Source organism: Hylaeus anthracinus, unplaced genomic scaffold (assembly GCF_026225885.1).
Source record: "Hylaeus anthracinus isolate JK02 unplaced genomic scaffold, UHH_iyHylAnth1.0_haploid 11997, whole genome shotgun sequence".
NCBI classification, from domain to species: domain Eukaryota; kingdom Metazoa; phylum Arthropoda; class Insecta; order Hymenoptera; family Colletidae; genus Hylaeus; species Hylaeus anthracinus.
In genome coordinates, this window is record NW_026534344.1 from 5,084,610 (window position 1) to 5,105,979 (window position 21,370).

The following is a 21,370-nucleotide window of genomic DNA, read 5'->3' on the forward strand; positions in this document are numbered from 1 at the left end:
TATATAAATGTATACATGTGTAAGCTTATTCATATACATATTTATAATATATAATATATGAATTCATTTGGTATTATCGAAACTATTATTTAATTTAGTCAAATTTCTTCGATTGACATAGAGGGTACGAATATTTATGGGATCTACTGCATATGGTTATTTATAGGGATATAGTGAAATTTCGCGTACATGTTAAACGACGTGCCACTGCTAGTCCAGTTGATAAATCTGGGCGTTTCGACAAAACTCTGAGTGGAGCTCTTGGTACTACAGATGGAATTTCTCTGCGTTTCGGAGTCGCGGGAGAAAGGCAACTAGGCGGACAATATTCAGGGGTGACTTGATCCCGAATCCCTTGACTTGCAGGTGTCCGCCATGACGTGCCGCCAGAAATTGATCTATGGTACAAACATTTTAAAAATTACGTTCAAAATGATATTGAACAGAAAGGGTTAACTAGATTCAAGTTACGTACGGATCAAATTCTGATCGTGCAGTGGCATATTCTTCATCGCATTGTGTTTCGTTGTCGCATGAACACATTTCCCACTACTTTCCAGGCTGTTATAAACGCGAAACACTTAATTTTGAATTTTTTTTTGTAACGAAAGTAGGTATTACAGATGAGGTAAATCAAAGTGTCACATTTTGACAAGTACAATCTCGCGTTCAACTATCATACCATCCACCAGCCGCCTTGTTTTACTGCTCAGTTGAAATTTGACACTAATTTCATTCGGATATCTAGCAATTTCGCATTCAAAATTACATGTCGGGGTTACGAAATTTCAACGTGGATGTTCATTATACAATTTTAACTATATTTTTTGAATTCACCAGTGAAACCAGTATAGAAAGGGAGCAGTATGAAAATTTGTGAATCATTTCTAAAATAACAAAACGATGACATGAATCTACCCTGTTATCGCACGAACTGCAATCATTGTTCGATTTTACTACGGACAGACAGTGCTCTAAGTAAGAAGCATTTCAGTGCTTTCGTTAATTTCTGCAAGTAAAAATGAGTAAAGACGAACTTTCAAGACGTGTCATTAATTTATAAACAATTTAGAAAATAACGAAATGGTGACTTTAGTTCCCGCTCTTCTCATCCCTCGCAATAATTACATGGACGCGCAACGGTCCAAGCTATTTAAAACTCGCTTCGTCGAATTTGCATACAGTTTCGTTCTTTTTTACTTTTGGTACCTATGGAATTTTTGCAATGTTGTTAATAAGTGTTCGCTGACGATGATTTCTAGCGCGTTTCGTACAATGATCAGGGGACCACACACCGTGCGGTCTTATTCAAATGAACTCCGCTTGCGCTGGGCTATCATGCTGCCATAAATGTCTCTTCGTGGTTTCACGAGCATCTCCTTATTTCGGTTGAACTTCGTGACGTGCTACACCTCTGAAGCCTTTCTGAATTTATGCGGACCGAATATTGCTCCTCGGAGGCCAAGAAGCTCCGTTTCGACGTGTTTGTTATTCATGCTTGTCTTTATTGGGCGAGACTTTCTTTATGTAAACAACGAAACACACTTTTTGTAGGGTTCTCATCTTTGGAACGCGCAACGCGCAACAAGGAAAATGTAAATTTGCATAGGGAATTCGGGGAACGACGAACCGGTGATTTTGTTTATGACAAACGTCTTTCCTTTGGTCGCGATTCATTCATCGTACTACATTTTCCGTATTAATATTTTATTCAATTAAACTCGCATTTTCCTTTAACGATCGATCGATAACATTCAATGCAAATGTTTCAAATTTCAAACGACGAATTAGTAAATGATGAATAGTATAGCGAGCATGTAAATTAGGGTGAGCAGAAGCAAATAGAAAAATTTAAAGACGAACGACTCCGAAATGAATTGACAGTGATTCGTAATAAATCATTCTACATCGTTTAAGATATTCGATTTAAGAGGAGCTGTTGCCATGAAGTATAGACAGAAAGTGTTACGTTCGCGAAGAAGGAAGGGTTAGTTTAAAAAAAATCTAAAACATCCTTTTTTCTGAGTCTCTAAATATTCAAATGTAGATCTCGAGAAATTATATTATTTCGTCGTTTTATATAAGGGAATACGATAGTGCAAAGGTTCAATAGGAAGAATATTATTCCAGATCAAATATATTTGTGTCCATCCATTTTTTATGCTGAAATTTTTTTTTATTTTTGTCGACGAGGACAAAAGATACAGGGACAACGAGGACGTTGATGTGGCTCGTTCTGGATAGCTGGTTCTTTTTATGGGAAAAGTCCAATTGGCAGACACATCGACGTCTGCGTCGAATCTGTAATTCAAATTCGAGGTGAAATTAATTTAACGCTCGTCATTTTTCATGTTCCTCTGGCGCCGCGGCAAGCGGATCTCTGACCGCCATTTTTCGATATTTCATTCTCAGGATCCACTGTACTCCTGCATGATAGATGCGTCTCCTCGTGAAGTGTTATAGAATATTATAGTTTTCGTAGTTCCAAGCATTATGGAACGATTCGTGAATAATGGAATTATTTCTTCCCTAAATGAAAATGAGAGAACTTGTATTTTTTAACATCTCTCTAAATATCGAAAAATATAACGATTCCAGTGACTATTACTCAGCCTATACCCTACTATACTGATTCCCTTTATTTCTGAACTCGTATACAGCTAATATAAATTTTAATTTGAAGTGATACGTTGTTTTGTTGTACTTTTATCTTGCGCAGCATTATTCTGCAATATAATGTTTCATTAATCAACTTTATGCACTTGATAAACGTTAACCACTTTAATATTAAAGATATTATTGAAGATTATGAAAGGTTTATTTTTTAATAAAATCGCACATCATTCAATTAATGCTACATAGTGGTATCACGTAGAAATTCAAATACCAGGTAATTACTCATATTGCTTGCTAATTACTGCTGTTTACTTCTCGTGTTCGCGTACAAGTTATGGAATCCAGTTCGGTATTCTACTGTGGGCGGTCTGAGAGCTCGTGGAATTCGTGCACTGAAATTATAAGCTAAATTAACCCATTTGCATCCTTAAGCTGAATACCCCACGCGTTTATACCGATTCGTATCAGCGCGATGACATAAATTAATCTTAATACGTACAGTAAAAAAGTTTTCCAATTAGAGTCTTAGAATTTTCTTTTTTAATTGTAAGTGCACATTTGTGCAATTAAACGTGACGTGAGATGGTGTCGTTTGCGAGTCTAGTTATTAGCAAAAAATTTAGTATATTTAGCTTGAAAAATAGTAAAAATATCGGTGCCCTTATTCATTCAAAAAGAATTTAATTTTATAGCAATATTACATTCTCAACTTCAATACAGCTTGCTGACATTGACTATGTTGCTATTAAACTAGAAAATTCTGAAGTCTAGAAAAATATTTCTGTTAACAAGCCAATGTAATTTCTAGCATTTACAGCACTCTTCCTCGACGACATATTGAGTGTACCTACACACCTTGCAAAACAGTACAAATATTTATGCACTTGTATCTTTTAACAGAGTTCTATTCAATACCCTATTATCATGTATTTTATTATTAAAAAAGATAAAATTCTAAAGTTCCCTTTGGAAATCCCTTCATATTTTCCTTGAATTCTCCACTTAAACTTATTTTCATTCGACTTGGCAAACGTTTTGTTAAGTATTTTCTACATTAAAATCGTGGAATCGATCAGAAAGGAAGAGATAGGTTTCCTGCGGTGGATATTTATAAATAACTGGAATACACCTTTGATAATGTACCATCTCGTATATGATTATCCATGAACATCAGTGGGAAAAGTCTCTGGTTCTTAATGGTCATTATACGTTGGGTCACATAATAGGTGGTAGGAATCCCTATTCCTATAATCTATCGATATTGAACGATGGTGGAAACCGTCTGGTAAGTCAGCGAGTGAGTTAGTATAATCGTGTTAGACTAATCGGTGTTATAGAGAGCCCGCTTCGAAGGTAGAAGGGTCCAACGGCGCTAAAACGGTCCTATTAAGCTCCTATAGAGTAGCACAATTGAGCTACCCTATTCTCGTCCGATGATGGCTGGCAACTTTTGTGAAAGTTCATCGTAAATGCATTTCAAACAGAGATTCGAACCATTCATGCCAACAGAATATCTTTCATTGGCTATTTCAAGTAAATTCGAAAATAAACGTCATATCTATAGGTATAAAATAAAATAATTCCACGTAATTATTCAAATTCAGGATTTTATTTTCTAAAACATACACCTGCCAGGATAGAATCTTTTGTCACGTTTAATTGTATTCTCGTGCACTTTCCTTTCAAATTAAAATATCGGATGGTATCTGAAATCGTTTGTGTTTTATTACAAGATAGAAGGCCCTTTTAGAAAAATCTTAACTGCGCAATTTTATAAAATTAAGAATAAGCACCCATCAGATTTTTAGAAGTAAATATATTTATCTTGTTTACTTTCAGATTCTTTAAAGTGATGGATGACTTCACATCAGCGTGCGGCGAAGGTGAGCGCATTCTACGTGTAACGTTATCGATATTGTTGATTCTTATTCCAATATTATTCGGTCGCTTGAATTCTTTTCTTTACTTAAAATCGGTTTAATTTAATTGACAAATACCCTGGTGTAGTGAAGTTGTATATATTAGAAAGTGCAATTTTCGTGACTATGTTTTCGTAAGATTAATTTAAATCTCTTATATTCCACAGCCTCGTCTACTACATAATCTCAAAAATAGTATTTTGTACAGGTGTGTTCGTCTCAAGGTGCAATTACTAAAAGAAAACAAAGCCGTTGTTATTTTCATGATTTTATTAAAAACTCTGTGTTATGATTTCGCTAGTTTACGTAATTTTCAAATTAATCGGTAATCGTACAAAAATATCTTGAACAGGTGTGGTCATTTCAAAGAATAATTTGGAAATAGTATGAAAAATCCATACAGATTATTAATTTTATGATTTCATAAAAGGAAACTCTACAACGTAATTTCACTAATTTCTATAATTTGCATATCAATTATAAAAAATGTCTTGCAGAGATGCGCCCGTTTCTAGCAGTGATTTGAGAAAGAAAACTGAAGATCCATATAGCTGTATATCCATTTTGTTTCATAAGAGATTAATGGTAACCCATAAAATGACCTCAGGGTAGTCGTTGCTTATTTTACCAGTTAGACGCAGCTTGGTTTACACCATTCAGAGAAAGGGAACACGGAGAACGAGGACGACCAGAACGATCAGCCAGCGAATCTGAACAAAATTCGAGGAGCGAAGGATCGCCCACGCGCGTATATTCATATACCAGGGCGTTGTTAATTATCTGCCGCCGTTTATCAACTGATAGAGAAGAAAGCTTCCTCGAGCATTCCTCTTTCTTCATTCTTGTATTCGCTTCTCTTCCTTCAGCCCTCTTTCGATCTTTTTCTCTTCTCGTTCAGACTTTACTTAGTTGGCCTGGTAGCGGCCACTGTCCACTCTCTTAACGAGACCAGATTGGAAGATACTTGGTACGAAACGTAACCAATAATATGTAGTATGTTTTGTAACGTTTATGTACTAAAGAGTGTATGTTATTATTGGGAAAAAGTAACGAGTTAAAACAGACACGTGGATTCTGTTTGTACTGTGACAGATTAAATCGCTTTCAAATTAAGAGATGCGAAGAAGAAGAAGAAGAAGAAGAAGAAGAAGAAGAAGAAGAAGAGGAAGAGGAGGGAGAAGATATCAGCTTGGTAGATTTGGGTTAAAAATCTAACTTTGGAGTAAAAAACTAACGAGTTAAAGGAAACACGAGGATTCTGTTTGTACTGTAATAGATTAAATTACTTTTAAATTAAGAGATACAAAGAAGAAGAAGAAGAAGAAGAAGAAGAAGAAGAAGAAGAAGAAGAAGAAGAAGAAGAAGAAGAAGAAGATATCAGTTTGGTAGATTTGGATTATGACCCAAATGATTAAGCTTACAAGCTAAGAGCTTGGGTCTACTCGCTAAGATTTCCATTACACTTCGATTAAATAATCATTGTTTCCTGTCTGCTTAGGGAGTGACCATTTTTCCCTCGAAGAATGTGTGCTATTATCAACAAAAATTATTATTATATTATCATTCTTCTTATTGTTATTATTAAAAATAACTTTCGAGCCAAAAGGTGTAAGGAAAAGATTTCAGCTTGCATAGATTTATATAATGACTCAAGTTGACAATTTTATTACCAATATTTACTTATTTGGTTCACATAAACATATATTAAACGAGAAACTAAGCTACCTAAATTTTACGCATGACGAGTATACTCGTCTAACACAGGTGACTGATTAAGGACACTTTCTCTTGGCTTATCCCGTGTTCACTACAACACCACCAGTCCTTCAACCCGGAACTGAATAATGACACCGTCGATCTTAGATCTTCCTGTAAATTGCGTCTCGTTATAGGCCCACGCTTATCATCTCAAGTTCTCGGGTGAACCGTGGATACCGCGTGTACAGTAGCCACCATACAATATTTCGCGGTTAGCAGTGGGGCACACGCGTCCCAATAGCCCCTTGTAATTTCTCAGATAGCGGCGTTTCTCGCAGGTACTCATGAGAGATAAGTAAGCAGAGTCCATTTACAGTGGCTGGTGATTTATCGGCCGCGGAATGCAAGATGTCGTTAATCGTCTTGCATCCATCCACCGTCTCCTGTAACACTCTCCACTGGCTGATCCTGTGTGCGCCTGATGCACGTTCAGGATCGTATTCGCCCGTGACCGGGCCCGCGATACGTACGAGTCGGATTGATTTAAGGCGGCAGTAATCGGTCGACTGAAAAGCCTTTTGCGCTCCGAGCGTCCACGGCGAATATTTTTGTGTTTATGTACTGGACGTTAAGCTCCTTCCCCCATTTCAACGGCTCTTACATATATTCCCAGCGGTGTTTACGTTCTTGCTAGGAGACGCAGGAACACGAAAGGGGAGCCAGGGGCTATTTGAGCCGACGTACCTCTCGCTCATACATATATCATATTGCCACATTAACCACGTCGCTTCGGGTCGTTCTTCACGACTACTCTAGTAGCCCGAAAACCAACCTTAACGTTCACCAGGGAGTGGCATGCGATACTCGCTGCTTCCTCCTCTGCCTGTCTCTTTCTCTTTTCGCCTCCACGTCCCGCGGGTATAGACGAAAACTAACTTCGTATGAGCTCGTGCGCTCCACTAGAACCACTTTTGTCTCCTCGTCAAATTAAATTCTCCACGTTTACAAGGGGTGTGCATCTCTGTGTATCCAATTTCGATGTTTTGGTAGCCATTGCGTGATCTAGATACTAGAGAAAAATCTCCTTGGAATTCACTGACTTTCACTTGTGCACGTATACGATGAAACGAAGTTCTCGTAGAATAATTGGAGCACTAAAAGATGGACAATTCGTTGCTCTTGGAGGCACTTATTTGTGAAAGATCACTAAACCACACCCTCGAGAACAACAATGGTATAACAATGTCGCAAATGTCCTGTAACGTCATCGGTCTTATAACGAGACACGCGAGACACTCGCGTATCTGTACTTAGCGGACACAGGATGAGGAAAATGCATTTTCCCTTCTCTTTGTTGAGCAGGCTTACCTTAGATAGCCGAGATATATTGCGCGTGAGACTCCTTATCATCGAATTGGTTACCTTGACTATAAATCTTAATCATTGCAGGAGTTTCCAAGTTAGCAATAAATTTTGCTTGTCGATTCTTGTAATGGAATAGTCACGCATGTGTACCTTAATTTTATGTATAAGTTCGCATTACAGAATTCTGTTTTTGGGGTTGCAGTAAAAGTTGTTGCTTAGGCAGTGTGCGTCGGCCAGGTGAATCTTTTAGATTAATTTAGATCCTCGAAATACAGTATCTATTGAAGTACCGAAGAACTTCTTGTATGATTAATATTTAAGCGAAAGTAAATTTTACTGTATATATTACAAATGCTTAATCGATTCGGAGATATTCATTTTACTGGGATCTCGAAGTTTCAAATTATTATTAAATAATAATTGCATAATAATATTAAGCAATTATTATTACGCTTAACACACGCACGAGACAAAAAGTGACTTTAAAATTGGAATGTTTATTAATAGATTTTTATACAGAATGTCTTAAAGTATGGACAGCACGTAGTAGGTTTTGTATTTACAAAACGTTTAAATACACAAAACTATACGAAAATGCTCACAAATGCGTAAATGTATAAAATAGAAAAACTATAATACACGATACAATATTTAGATAAGAAAACATATACTTCAGTTTAAGTTTCTGTTTTCCATGTATCTATAAAAATATGAATTTGCACGAACATCCACGGTCCAATGATTATTCTGTAACTCGAAAAATGAATTAAATAAAGAGTCACGCGACCCCAGAAGGCTAGGATAGCGAAGACAACAGACACGTTGAAGAGAATATGCATTACAGAACTCATAAAACAACAAATTGAATATGGTATTACTTACAAGATATTAATACGGTCACGGCTTAGTAGATATTAATTACAAATGTCGGAGTCCTGGCGTTACAAGAGCGAGAGGTACCCATTACTCGATACTTAATCGCCTGTGAAAGTCGATACAGTGCATCAGGAAGGTCGTGGGTCATTGGCAATCTTTCTGAGGATCGGCTTATTTGCCAGCCTTAGTATCTCACTGCTCGGCGGGGGTGCTCGCTCTAGATCCACATTAGATGCCGACGTGTTCTCAGAATATTCCTGTCTTCTGCAAGACGTATGTTGCCTCGTATGCAGAAGCGAGATGACCCTGTGATAGATAAGAACGTGGAATAAGCTTACCTTGCTCGTCCCGTACGTGCAAAACGGGGAATATGGAATTAGTTGTGCAGTTTGTGATACACGTGCGTTCTCTTTCTAATCGAATACGTATGCCACGCTTGAATTCCTCTCAAGCCTCGCAAACTGTCATTTATCCATACATTTCTGGGTCGTCTCTTTGAGAAAAGTTTATTGCCAATGGGAGACAACCGTCTTACTACGCGCACGAAGTTCGTTGAAACAACTAATCGATCACAAACCGTGCGATACTAACCCGAAGTTGCGAACATATATCCAAACATATACTTGAAACTGCTCAACGATCGACGTGTCATCTTTTTTCTCGTTTGTCCCATAAAGAAAACGTAGGAATAAAACGTACACTAAACAATTACTCTCTCATTAATGGGTCCTTAGAAAGACAATAATATTTTTAGGTGAGTAGTCCATTATAATTTTGCCAGAATTAATTGTGATCATTTTGGCAAGTCCCATGGTGCTTGTCTAAAGGTTACCTGCTCCTTTATCAAGCAAGATAGAACAAAAAAATAGCGTTATCCAAATTTAAACGACACTAGCTTCACTCTTTCAAGTGTTTTCTTTGATAATTTTACTAACTTGGACACTGTATCAACAAGTCACAGATCTTTAGAAATTCAGAGGAATAATTCATCGTTCGGTCTACTTAAACATCTTCTTAGACTCGCTTCTAAATTAAATTCCTACAAACGTCTGAATTGAATTGTTGCAACGATTTGATTGCGACGATTGTGATCCTTCAAACTGGCTTCTAAAGTAAGTCGTGTAGTATTCGCAGGCTAAAAAGACACGTCCATTCGATGGTCTCGAAGGTGATTGTTAAGAAAATTTACATTGAACGTAGAAAGGTACGATTTAATCAAGCATTGAAAATTATTTAATTAAATTCCAACAAACATCTGATGTGCATCGCTGCAACGACTTGATCGTGACGATTGGGACTTGTGACAACGAGACCGACGCCTAACACAGCACAGAGTTATTATCATGAAAAGTATTCAAACTGGCACTAAAATTAAAAGAAATACAAAAAGTATAGTTAATCGACTCGGCTAGCGAACGTCTCGAATATTATTGTTGAGGATTGAAACGGTCCTCGCTCCTGCGCACAAATGGTGTCATGTTTCCGCGAACGATCTTCTTAAGAGGCTCGCGAAGGTCAAACAGCATATCGCATGATCTCCGATGGCCACTTAATTCAGTGTAACTCGAGGTAAAGGGGTACGAAGTGGCTCGAAAGTGCCGCGCACTTATATACAATGAAAGTAAAATATGAAGAACGAAATTGACCGGGGAAAGAGGTAGTAGGGACGATGGCAATTACGCCACTACTCTCATTAGGGTTGGCCCTGGCGAAAGTGCCGCCGTGACCCGCTCCAGCTCGAGTCACGAATCGTCGTGAATTCGTCGCAGCTTTTGCTGGTAATTTGCGGTAATATTATAATCAGCCCCTTGCTGGGCCTGAAGAGGTGCCGACCCCTCTGACCAACGCTGAATTGATGACCCGTGAAATCGTGCGTCTCGCCTTACGTGCGCTGCTCTTATAATATTTTGGGCTTGGTTCTCTTTGAGGTTATCTTGTTCGCCGAATCTTATAAAGTATCTTGAAATGCTAACATCCTTGCATACGTTTTACTCTGGCGTTGTGGTTTCGAGATACAGGGATTCCCATCGAAACGTGTGACCCATCGTCGTTGCTTTCTATAGCGCTTTACATATGCGCGGACCCCTTTCGGATTTTGTCTTCTTTTTTTTGTCTTCTTCTTTTTTTTTCTTTTTTTTTTTTTAACGAGAAACATATATTTATTAGATTTATTAGGTGCCTTTTTGAAGATGGATGGAATAAGTGTACGACGTTTAGAGAGACAGAGGCAGTGACATTTAGAGAGGTCTAACTCTAGTACTATGCAGAGAAAACATTTGATTTATTTAAACCATTCGAACAGGACATAATTCAAATTCATTAAACTTAACAATTAATTACATGCTCGAATTTAAATGCTATTTACATTGTATATGTAACGTTCTCGTGAAGTATACACGATTAGAATTATATTAATATTCAATTTAAATGGAGTTTTAAGATCATTTATTTAATATAGAGAAGCTTGTAGAAAATTGAAGATAATTTTTGTATCGGTATAATTAATTGTTTAAAATTCTTTAAATATTTCATTATTTAAAGGATACGAATGAATGTTTACATTGAATTAAGAATTGGTAATTCTACCTATGTAATTGATGTAATATATTGAATGTATTGTATAGTTATCCCTTGTACGAGATATTTCTAATTATCAAACAATTATTTTTAATTATGGAAAGCATGAAATAAATTGCCATTTGAAGAATGTTTCTGTTTCCTGTTCCAGAAGATATTGTTGGTGTTCACTGCACGCATGGTATAAATCGTTCAGGATATCTTATTTGCAGGTAAGTATGATTCACTCGTGAATTGAATTTAGCACGATTTAAAATAATTACGAATTGGAAAGTCGGCTATTACTGATTTTAGCTGTAAATTAACACACATATATGTACACATATTCTTTTTACATCTATTGCATCGTGTTGAATAATCGATTTATATACATTAAAATATGTAAGTATTTATCAAGCGATATCGTCAATTAGATGAATCTCTTGTAATTTCTTGTAACTAATCACCATAACGTAATTATAAAATAAAAATTTCAATTTCTTTACAAATGTGCACATACTTTTTTGCAACTATCGCATCGTGTTAAATGATCGGTTTATGTACATTACAGTAAGAGAATATTTATTAAGCTATGTTGATTATTAAACGAATTTATAATTATTACAGATATCTTGTACAACAGTTAGGGTGGGAACTTGGAGAATGTTTAAAAGGTAGGTAACATAGAACTTTGTATATGTTATATGTCAACGTTGAATTGCTATTCTTTGATTGTTTGCCAAATCTTTCGCCTAATTGTCGTTTCAGATTTCAGCTTTCCCATACACTCAAATAATTCTTTAAATCTCAAGAACGCTATCGTCAACTATTAGTCTTGTTTTTAGAATAAAAATTTACAGTTCTCCCGTTAATAAACAATAAGCACACGGTCTTGGAAGTGTACTATTTCTTTAATACACGAACCGAGAAAAGACTTCACGGAAGCGTTAGGCGCAGCGCCGATGATGGGGCATAAAATCGCTTTCACATAATCAAAAATCGCGTCAAACATTGCTCTCGTTTACGCAAGAATTTCGCAAGCAGGGAAACCGTATCAAGCGTTTCTCGCGATTTTTTTCTTACAGAGAAAAATTTACTTAATTTTCTGTTCACTTCGAGACTATCTTAAGTATATTCTCGAGTTCATCCGGTAATTTTTTCAACTCATTTCAGACAGAAATCATTGAGATATCAACTGTTTTCTATAGAAGTCTTCGCCCGAGTCGATATTCGTGTCTGTTATAGGTTATGCCTCCATAGCATGTATTCCTGTTGCAGCGTTCGCGGAGGCACGTGAGTACCCTATAGAGCGCGAGATATACTTAAACGCCCTGAGGAAAACGCCACGCGACAAGAAGATAGATACAAGCAAAGTCAGGTTGGACTCGCCACCGCAATCGACGCCAGAAACACCCAGAAAGATGCGTTCGTCGTTCAAGCGACCGGGAGGCAGACCAGCGTCATACACGATGGGACCCCCTGGTTTCGTGCCTCTGCGACGGGGTTTCGCCAAAGACGGCGCGTATCCTCCCCCGCCTTTTGGTTTCGGCGGTCCTCCGCCAGGCTTCCGTCCCATGCCTCCAATCCCACCTCCGATGCCACCAGGTCCTCCGCCTATGTACGGGCCCAGACCTTTCAGGTACGGACCGCCACCGATGAGACCAGTCATTCCTCCACCGCCACCCAGGCCAGGATTCCCTTTGCCAGGTTTCCCGCCGCCTCTGGGTCCTATTAGAGCACCCGGAGGACCTGGACTACCCGGACTACCGCCAGCGCCGCCCCCGCGGTTACCACCGCCGAAAATGCCACCGCCACCCGCAGCAGTGAGGCCCGCCGTTCTGAAGAGGCTCCAGACGCAGAAGAGGAAACAACAAATACGGAACGGCATGGTGTCACCCGCCAGGAATCCCGTCGGACCGTCGACGAGGTTGCTCAGAAGAGGCAACCAGGCGAACAAGACGCTACCCAAGGTGGCAAAAGAGCAGGACTTCACGTTGGACACCTTCGAAGAGAACTTACTGGCTATCGCGAGCCCCCAAAGGCGGCCAAGCAAAGGACGATTTAATCAAAACAAGTGACGACGTGCCGCTTAGGAGGCTTAATATTACTTAAACCGTACGACATATTCCGTGAATTCGCCATCGTCTGTCGAGAGTATAGACAACGACGACCACGCGGGATAGTACGACGACGGTAATTATTCTGATTCGAAGCCAGAGGGACGCGAGAGAATACCTGTAGACGGTCGCGTCCTCCAACGTGCGCTGACACTATTTTAAAAGACTACATTCGTCGTTGACAAAAATAAATGCACCTTGTCGGTAAACGAATGTTGTGTTCAACTTTGTCTCTTCATAGATAAGTATTTAAAGGCGTGTACCATGATTCAGCGCTTGCCACTCGAGGGAGCAACTATGGGATCGCTTGTTTCAATAGAATTCCTTCTTTCTTTCTTTTTTTTTTCTTTTTTTTTTGTACGTATAGAGCAAGAGGTATAACAGTTAGGAAGATGTTCGTCGGTGTTAAAGATGTGGTGGTCTTGATAGGTATGGGATTGATTGCACGATATAGTTGAAGATGTACACCAATAGCGAACGTAATCGGGCAAATTTTAATGAAAATGGGATTTAACCGTTTGAAACAATTTCTTTTGGGTTGTTATTGTTAACCAGGTGTTTGAAAATAAAAAATTTTCTTTTATTTCTTTTATTATTAAAATTCGAATCACGAGCAACAGTCTTTGTATCTATGAAAATGCACGGAACTTGTAGCAGCATAATCAAGATTGTGATTATGTTAATTGTATATATACAATATACATATGTACAAATATACTTCTTTTTTCTTTTAGCGCAGGAGACAAACAGTCCCTTTGTTCGAACTCCATTTTCCTTTATTAAGCATTTTCAACGCTGAATTCTTTTGCGCCATTTAAGCACCGTGCGACGTATTTGTCTATTTTTCTTCTCAATTTTTTAAGAATTTATTGAAATTGGCAATCCTATAGATGTGACGACATCTTTCGTATCATTCCGTGTTGCCGGGTTCGACTTCTTCGAATTTCTCATCGATTTACAGAATTCAATTGAGACGACAACATAAAATGTACCATATTCAACACGTAAGAGCAACATTGTAAGAAATTTCACTTTCTCTTACCCATCGACATTTCCATTCGTAGATACATTAGCGTAATTGATGTAATTGCTCGTGGATTAAGCTACGACGCGACGGGGACTTGTTTTGTTTGAAAGTTTATGTTACGTCAAGTATCGTACGTGTGAGAATTTAAATAATCAAATAATGCATAATAGAACGTTTTACGTAAGAACTGAGGACAAGAGACGCGAATACAGTCGTGGCCTTTCTGTGGGAGTCGTAATCGACACGCGTGTAAGATTGAACATTGACAAATACACACCGTTAACAGAAAAACATTAGTTTATTAATGTACATTTTCATATGTTCCTAATTAATCCACGCGTGCACGTTGAAAAGTGTACCATTGAACTAAGTACTCGCATCTTTAATTTCATGCAATTTGTGGGAGTAGAGTCATCGGCACTAGTGATGCGTACGAGACGAGACGAAACGAGATTTCTACGATCTCGATCTCGATCTCGAAAAATCGCGAAACATCCATATCGATCTCAAATTTCCGACAATTTCGAATATATGATCTCGATCTCGAATCGCATCTCGAAATCGAGACGAGACTCGAACAAGACTCAATTCAAATCCATTAATCTTAATAATTTGTCCCGATGATGCAATAATTACTTAAATCAATCGCAACTAGTTTATTGAATCAACATAAATCTTTGATTGTTTTTCTTGTTTTTAAACATATTGCTTGTCACAATTTATCACTGTCTAAAAATACGGCATTTCCATACTTGTCCGGAGATGAATCTTAGGGAGAGGTTTAAGACGAAAAATGTAGAAAAGAAGCAACGCTTTTTGTCGACAAAAGGAAAAAGGGAAAGAAATTTTACGATATCGAAGCTCACTGTATAGCCAGTTACATATGTTGATATAATCGTTATCAAACAGTACAAACTGAATCATATCTTTTAAAAAATGTAAAAATTTTATATAAAGATTCATCCGTGAGATCTCGATTTTTCGAGATTTAATTATATTTTATCGATGTAAGTCACGACTTCAACGGCGTCTAATCCGTTGCATGAATAAATGACTAGACAATTGGTTTCGGGTAATCTGAACCTGAATTAATCGTTAACTGTCCGACTGCTTTGTAGTTCATGTGAACAGTCTCTAAACTTTTAATAAGATTACCTTCGACGCATAAATAAATAAAGTACATCGAAGTTTGATCAGACGTTTTCATTTAATATTCAACCGTGAAAAAATATCCTGGTCGCGCAGGACGGTTTCGGTTCTAAATGGCCGGTGAGCAAGGTGTTAATTTCAGTGTTGAACGCTGCCTGAAAGCTCTGGGGACGCTAAATTCCCGGATGGCGTGCGAGGAACGAGAATTTCGCCATGTTTAATGACGTACGCATGAAGTTTGACGTCGGCGATGTTACGTAGGCAGGTATCACACGTGGTGCGTTGGCAATTAAACACATACAGGAGAGAAGGTCGACGGCGGGCCGTGACTCGTGTCTCGTTCCAAGATATTAAAGTGATTCAATATTCGGCTCCGGTCATAGGTCACACGTGTAGGAGGGACACGTCTCTTATGCGCCTGACCATATATCATAAACTGCCGTTGGCGTGCGTAGAATAATTCTCGAAGAAATTGCACGCGTCATACGCGAGTAACGCCCTGACTCTTGGCCATCTTTGCCAGCGGCCTTGGATGCGTAACTTGAAACAAGGAAAAAATATAAATCATGCATCTGCCCGTGGAATGCACCGAGTCGAAGCGAAATGCCAAGTAAGTACCGAACCGCTTCTTCCCCCGGTTTCCTTCGATTCATCCCACCGTAACAACTGTTTTAACAGCTTAGTAAGGGAAACTGGGATCGAACTGGAACGTTTTTGATAAAACAGCTAACTCCGACTTCGTTTTACGTCCCATCCGTTTCGTAATGGGAATCAATTGTAGCCAGATTATCTGGTTTTAGAAGAGCATTATTGATGTAATTTCCACGGCTTCCGGACGACCGTCGCATTCATGTTCAGGGTTAGGTAGCTTCGGTACACTAACCAGGAGGACTATCGATACACATCTCTTTTGGTAATAAACTTCTTACAATTACGTAAATCTTCTCTTTCCGTAGGCGTTGAGACGTTCCCAACGATAAAGACGTCTTATTATCGTTATCATTCTCGCGACCGGAACTCCTGGCACAATTCTACCTCCAAGCATGGAAGTTGAAGTTTCGCTCAGTTTGCGTCTCTCCGAAGTATCCAATCCGATCTGATCTTCTTTACTCTATAAACAACATAACGCTGAGCATCTCTGATGACGAAACGATAACCCGCGAATTCGGGATGCGTGACCCGAAGAATGGATATCGGTAATATCGGGAGAGATAAAACCCGAACAATAACAGAACTCGGATCTTAATCTCGGCGAGCACGGTAGCTCGCCCGATGAGCGAGTGATCAATCTAACAAAGAATTTCCGTTGATTCTGCGGGGGTGGAACGAATGACTTCTCTAAGAAAGTACGCGGATTTTTGAGACCGGATCCGATTCCTCCTCCTCCTTCTCCTCCTCCACCTCTTTTTGGCGGAGTGGGACGATAACAAATATCGAAGGGGCTCTGTGTGTCACGGTGAAAGTAGACCACACGTACAGAAACGTATAATTTGTCAGGGGGGTACACAGACCCGGAGGCAATCGCAGTTCTCGAGCCCAGGCAAGAGTGGATGGCGAATAGCAGGAATTTGAAAACTTTCTCCGAGGTGGAAAGATTCTCACCCTTCTCCGGCGAGGCAGCTCCTCCAGAACGGCGTGGTTAACGAGAAATAATAGTCCAGTTGGCTCGTTTAATGCTCGCCTCGGCCGAAGACAGTTGTTTCCCTGCGCGCAGTCGCTGCCCACCTATCTCAACTAGACGCCGAGATTTATCGACATATTTTCTCAGTCTTTCGAAAGACTTTATTTATTTTTGTACAACGACATCCACCTAGTCCCCATTTCTCTCCCTGGTTCCCTTGTTTAGGGTTTACTGGACTCCGCTCGATGAAATCTCGGATGACTATGGCAGGCAGAGGAGAGAACACTGCCGGCACAGAAGAACACGGACACCTGATGCAACCTGATCGAAGACCTATATTCTCGTTACAATGAAAGGGAGTCCAAGTAGAGTTAACGTTATCCTGATGTATAAGAGGATGTATCGCGTGTCGAAGGTTTTAACAAGAATTGGACGAAGGCTGTCCAATATTTCAACAGTTGACCGGTCGGAGTAGATCGAGTCTAACCATTTCTCGTTATAACGAAAAGGCATATCGATAGAATCATCGTATTATTGACATGTCCACGAACTAGGATTCGTTGAACATTCTTATATTAATAGATGGATGAAAATTGATGAGTATTTCATCATATTATTGACATGTCCACGAACTAGGATTCGTTGAACATCTTATATTAATAGATGGATGAAAATTGATGAGTATTTCAATAGTGCACTGCTCGAGGGATACTGACATCTAGAAGTAGTTGGAGTTTGAACCCCTGATGGAACCTTATGGAAGATACGGGGTATCATTATGTCCTTGTCATAAGGAGAAGGCATACCAATCAACGTTATTGGCATGTGCAACGAACTAGGATTCATTCTATATTGAACATCTTTCAACATTTATAACACTTCAACGTTCGAGTACTTGAGGTGTAGAACGAGGATCTCCTTCATAAATATCCAGACACATGATGTGACATTGACATCTTTGACACCTAAACTCATCGTTTCAATAAAATGACAGTATACAGTGTATTAAAAGTGAGCACTTGCTAGGAACGACAAGTTTACAGGCTAAAAATCTTGTTAAAGTTGGAGTCCCATTTTTCTAAATAGTAATTCATCCGGTCGCATTTGTGTAAACATCCGCAGTCTAGTCGGAAAGAAAGGGCGAACGCAAGATTTACTGGTTATCGTGATTCAAAGTTTTGTTTATAAAAGTGCTCGTACTCGATACTCGATTGCTACGAAAGAGGAAATCACCTCGTCTAACTGTCATGGGATCGGTTAAAACGATCTGGTGGAGGCGTTTCGACGCGGATCCGAACTTTCCAAATAATTCCTAAAAAGCCGCCGAGCGACAAACAAGTCCATAAAGAGTCCGCTTCCTTTTTCTTTTTCTTCCTCTTCTTTTTCCCCCGGTTTTCCAATTTCTCCTTTGGACCAGCCGTTTAGCAGAAGTTTTACATTCCGTCGAGGTGCGATGCGTTCGAAGTGTGTGCGTTTCCTAAACAGAGCTGGCTGAAGACACCGCGATCCCACGAGCAGTCCCTCACCAATTTCAAAATAATATTTATTCGTTTCTCGGTCATTATTCGGTTTTCTGAACTTCCTCTGGAGATCAAAATCTGGGTATTTCTACTTCTCCAGAGCTGCTGTAGGCTACAGTTGAATTATCTTTAATAGAAGGTAATTCAAGAGACATCTAGGCTGAAGGTAACTTAGGGGACGATAGAACGATCTATAGAAGTTATTGTCCGAAGACTGAGCTGATATTTTCGTTGTCCCTGACGTTGGAGGTTGTGATGTCCCTTCACAAGCTGGACTTGATAGTTGTAATGTTACTTCGGAGAGAAATAGAGTTGAATTTAAAGTTATTATCACTGAGTTGCGGGTCTCTAAAAGTCGTATTCGAAGATTTAACAGAAATCTATACTTGATGTCTCCTCTTTCGGGTAAAACAGTAGTAGTCGTTCTTGCTTTCGTCAACTGCGTACCCTAATGCACCTACCTCTAGATCATTATTTTATCTTCGCATCGTTGGTTATGCTAAACAGCAACGAGAACGGGAGATCCTTGGAGCGATAGAAACTTGTGAAGTAGATGGATACCACGTGGCTCCAGTAGGAGAGTTCTCCGCTACAGATTGGCAATTAGTCCTGATTAATTTCTCAAAAATGAGGAGAGGAGCACGTGGTCTGCGGTAGGTAAAGGGTGGCCTCTCGCTGGAATAATAGAAGGCTAAAGGCTAACCACACAGAAGTCCGGATCCCCTACCCACCCACCCCCCCTCTCAACCCTTCTTCATGGATCCATGTATACATTTATCTGCCGGTATGTTCGGTTATGCGCAAAGTGGCAATGCACTTTAATGCCGCGGCGCAGCCTACTTAGCGGTCGGCTTGATTAACATCCAGTGATTAATAGACGCTCCCTCTGCTCGTGAGCAACCCTAACAGCGGCTCCTCCGAAGATCTAATCGCACGATATTTATTGCCCCACGCACCATCCACCTTGGGGCCCTCTGCGAGTCGATTTTGCGAATTCTTCGTCTCCCTTTCTTTCATTCTTCCCTCCTTTTCGCCATCCCTTTTTCTCATTTTTTCTTTTTCCACTTGTCTCGTTTATTTTGCTTCGTCGCTCGAAGCAAATCTTCTTCCTCTGTACTTTCTCTCGGTGGTACGTAGCCATTTCCTTTTTTTTTTGTTTCTTTCTTTTTGCTTGATTAGCAGGCATATATCAGGTTACCCGTTGTCGCGAACAGTTGCGCGCTAGGGCCTCCGTTTCGAGCGCAACCGTACGCGTATTATTCTTATTTTACATTAGGTATGTATATATATATATATATTCAATTATTCCTTCTTGAACAATAATTTATTTAAAATTATATCTTTATGCAGATTTAATTCAACTTTATTCAATTATTGCTCCTTAAATAACGATTTACACATTAATGATATTTTATTGAAAATTAATGAAATCTATTTACTTACCACTAATGAAATAATAATCATTTAGTTATGATCGACTTTAAGTATCGTTAAGACGTTAGTGACAGCATGGGACGATGAAAGTCTTTTCTGTTAAAAGAATAAGGAAATGGCAAATATACTCAAGCAAGGTAATTGAAAGTTACCTTGATAAACTGAATTATTATTCAATTTCAGTTTAATTAAACATAGTTCGAAGCAAATTTAAAAAAGAGACGATTTGATCGAGGATTTAATCAAATATTTAATCTAATTTAAGAAGATCCGATAAAGCTCGAGTCATCGTTATTGCTATTTTTACCCAAATATCTGTAAATGAATTTGAAAGTTAAATAATACCACGTTGTTGTTCGTTGATCTGAAACATTAAAAAAAATTGTATAATTGCAGCTGCGAGAAAAAAAAGTAGGCAAGAGATCTCGAAATCTTGACAAAGATATCAATTCGCATCGTCTAGCGTTTACTCTCCTCTTACGTGTTGCGTCAGCGTTACGTTGGCGCCGCATTCGTCTATCCAGACTTTAAGCCGTGTTTACAATTCCAACTCCGACGGTTCGCGATTACCTTCGTTCCGGATCGCGGCCCTCTTATCCGACTTCTCCATTTGGGAATAGAAAACACAGGACCCTGGCCACTGCCAGACTGAAATTTGTTGGCAACGGCGCTCCAATTCGTTGCTTTTCTCTTTCTTCTAACGAATTGTTTCGCCTTAATTTTGTTAGCGCGGTGCCATTCGCGTACCTCTGCTTTTCATAATGCTTCTTAGTGGATCTCTGCATACATTACGAATATTTTGGGCTGGATAAATAGAGGACAGTGTAACGTTAAATTGTTAGCTGACCTATCTTAGCTGGAACGTTCCTGTTGGCCGGATAACAATTTCGAATATCTGCGACAGTTACAGAACACGTTACAAGTGGTAACACTTGGAATTTCTGCGACACTTATAGAACGTAACACAGTCGCCGCCGTATGTATTCCATTGCAAACGTACCCAAGTAGTTAGCGAGGGCTAGGATTACCCTTTCTTCATCAAATATCCTACAAATCGTGCAATGGAATCATGGATAAGTGTCGCGGAGTCAAGAGTGGGTTGCGACACTTATCGACAAGAGGGAGTGTTTAGAGCTTAAAAGAACCCAAAACAGCTCCAGAGCCTATGTTTTCTAAGAATCACCGTTTCTCAATTTAAACCTCATAGAAACACCGCGGTAAAATCGACTGTTTATAACAGGGTACGGCTTAATTTATTACCATACAACCGCATGATCATTATGTCGAGGTGGAACCAGCAGCAAGCCTGGAGCTTGATTGTTCAAACATTCGCAGATAGAGTTGCTGAACGTCAGCGTGCATTCGCCTAGTTTATTTATACACGTCGCACGAACAATGAGTCGATAATTAAGACGCTATGTAATTAGCGATCAGCGTTCATTGTTAATAGCGCAGTCATCTGTTCCCCTCGT

At 39.2% G+C, this 21,370-nt stretch overlaps 2 protein-coding genes across 2 annotated transcripts in view; both read left to right on the forward strand.

Annotated features, from left to right (window-relative positions):
• Positions 1-14,993, forward strand: part of LOC128889851 (WW domain-binding protein 11-like) — a 33,291-nt gene extending 18,298 nt beyond the window's left edge. Inside the window, exons 6-9 of the mRNA XM_054147874.1 lie at positions 4,456-4,499; positions 11,203-11,263; positions 11,658-11,704; positions 12,309-14,993. Of these exons, the coding sequence (XP_054003849.1) occupies positions 4,456-4,499; positions 11,203-11,263; positions 11,658-11,704; positions 12,309-13,108 (952 nt within the window). The 3' untranslated portion in view covers positions 13,109-14,993. The remainder of the gene's footprint in view (positions 1-4,455; positions 4,500-11,202; positions 11,264-11,657; positions 11,705-12,308) is intronic.
• LOC128889862 (uncharacterized) overlaps positions 9,419-21,370 on the forward strand; it is a 166,497-nt gene continuing 154,545 nt past the window's right edge. The window contains exon 1 of the mRNA XM_054147896.1: positions 9,419-9,428. The gene's annotated coding sequence lies outside the window, so the exon portion shown is untranslated. The remainder of the gene's footprint in view (positions 9,429-21,370) is intronic.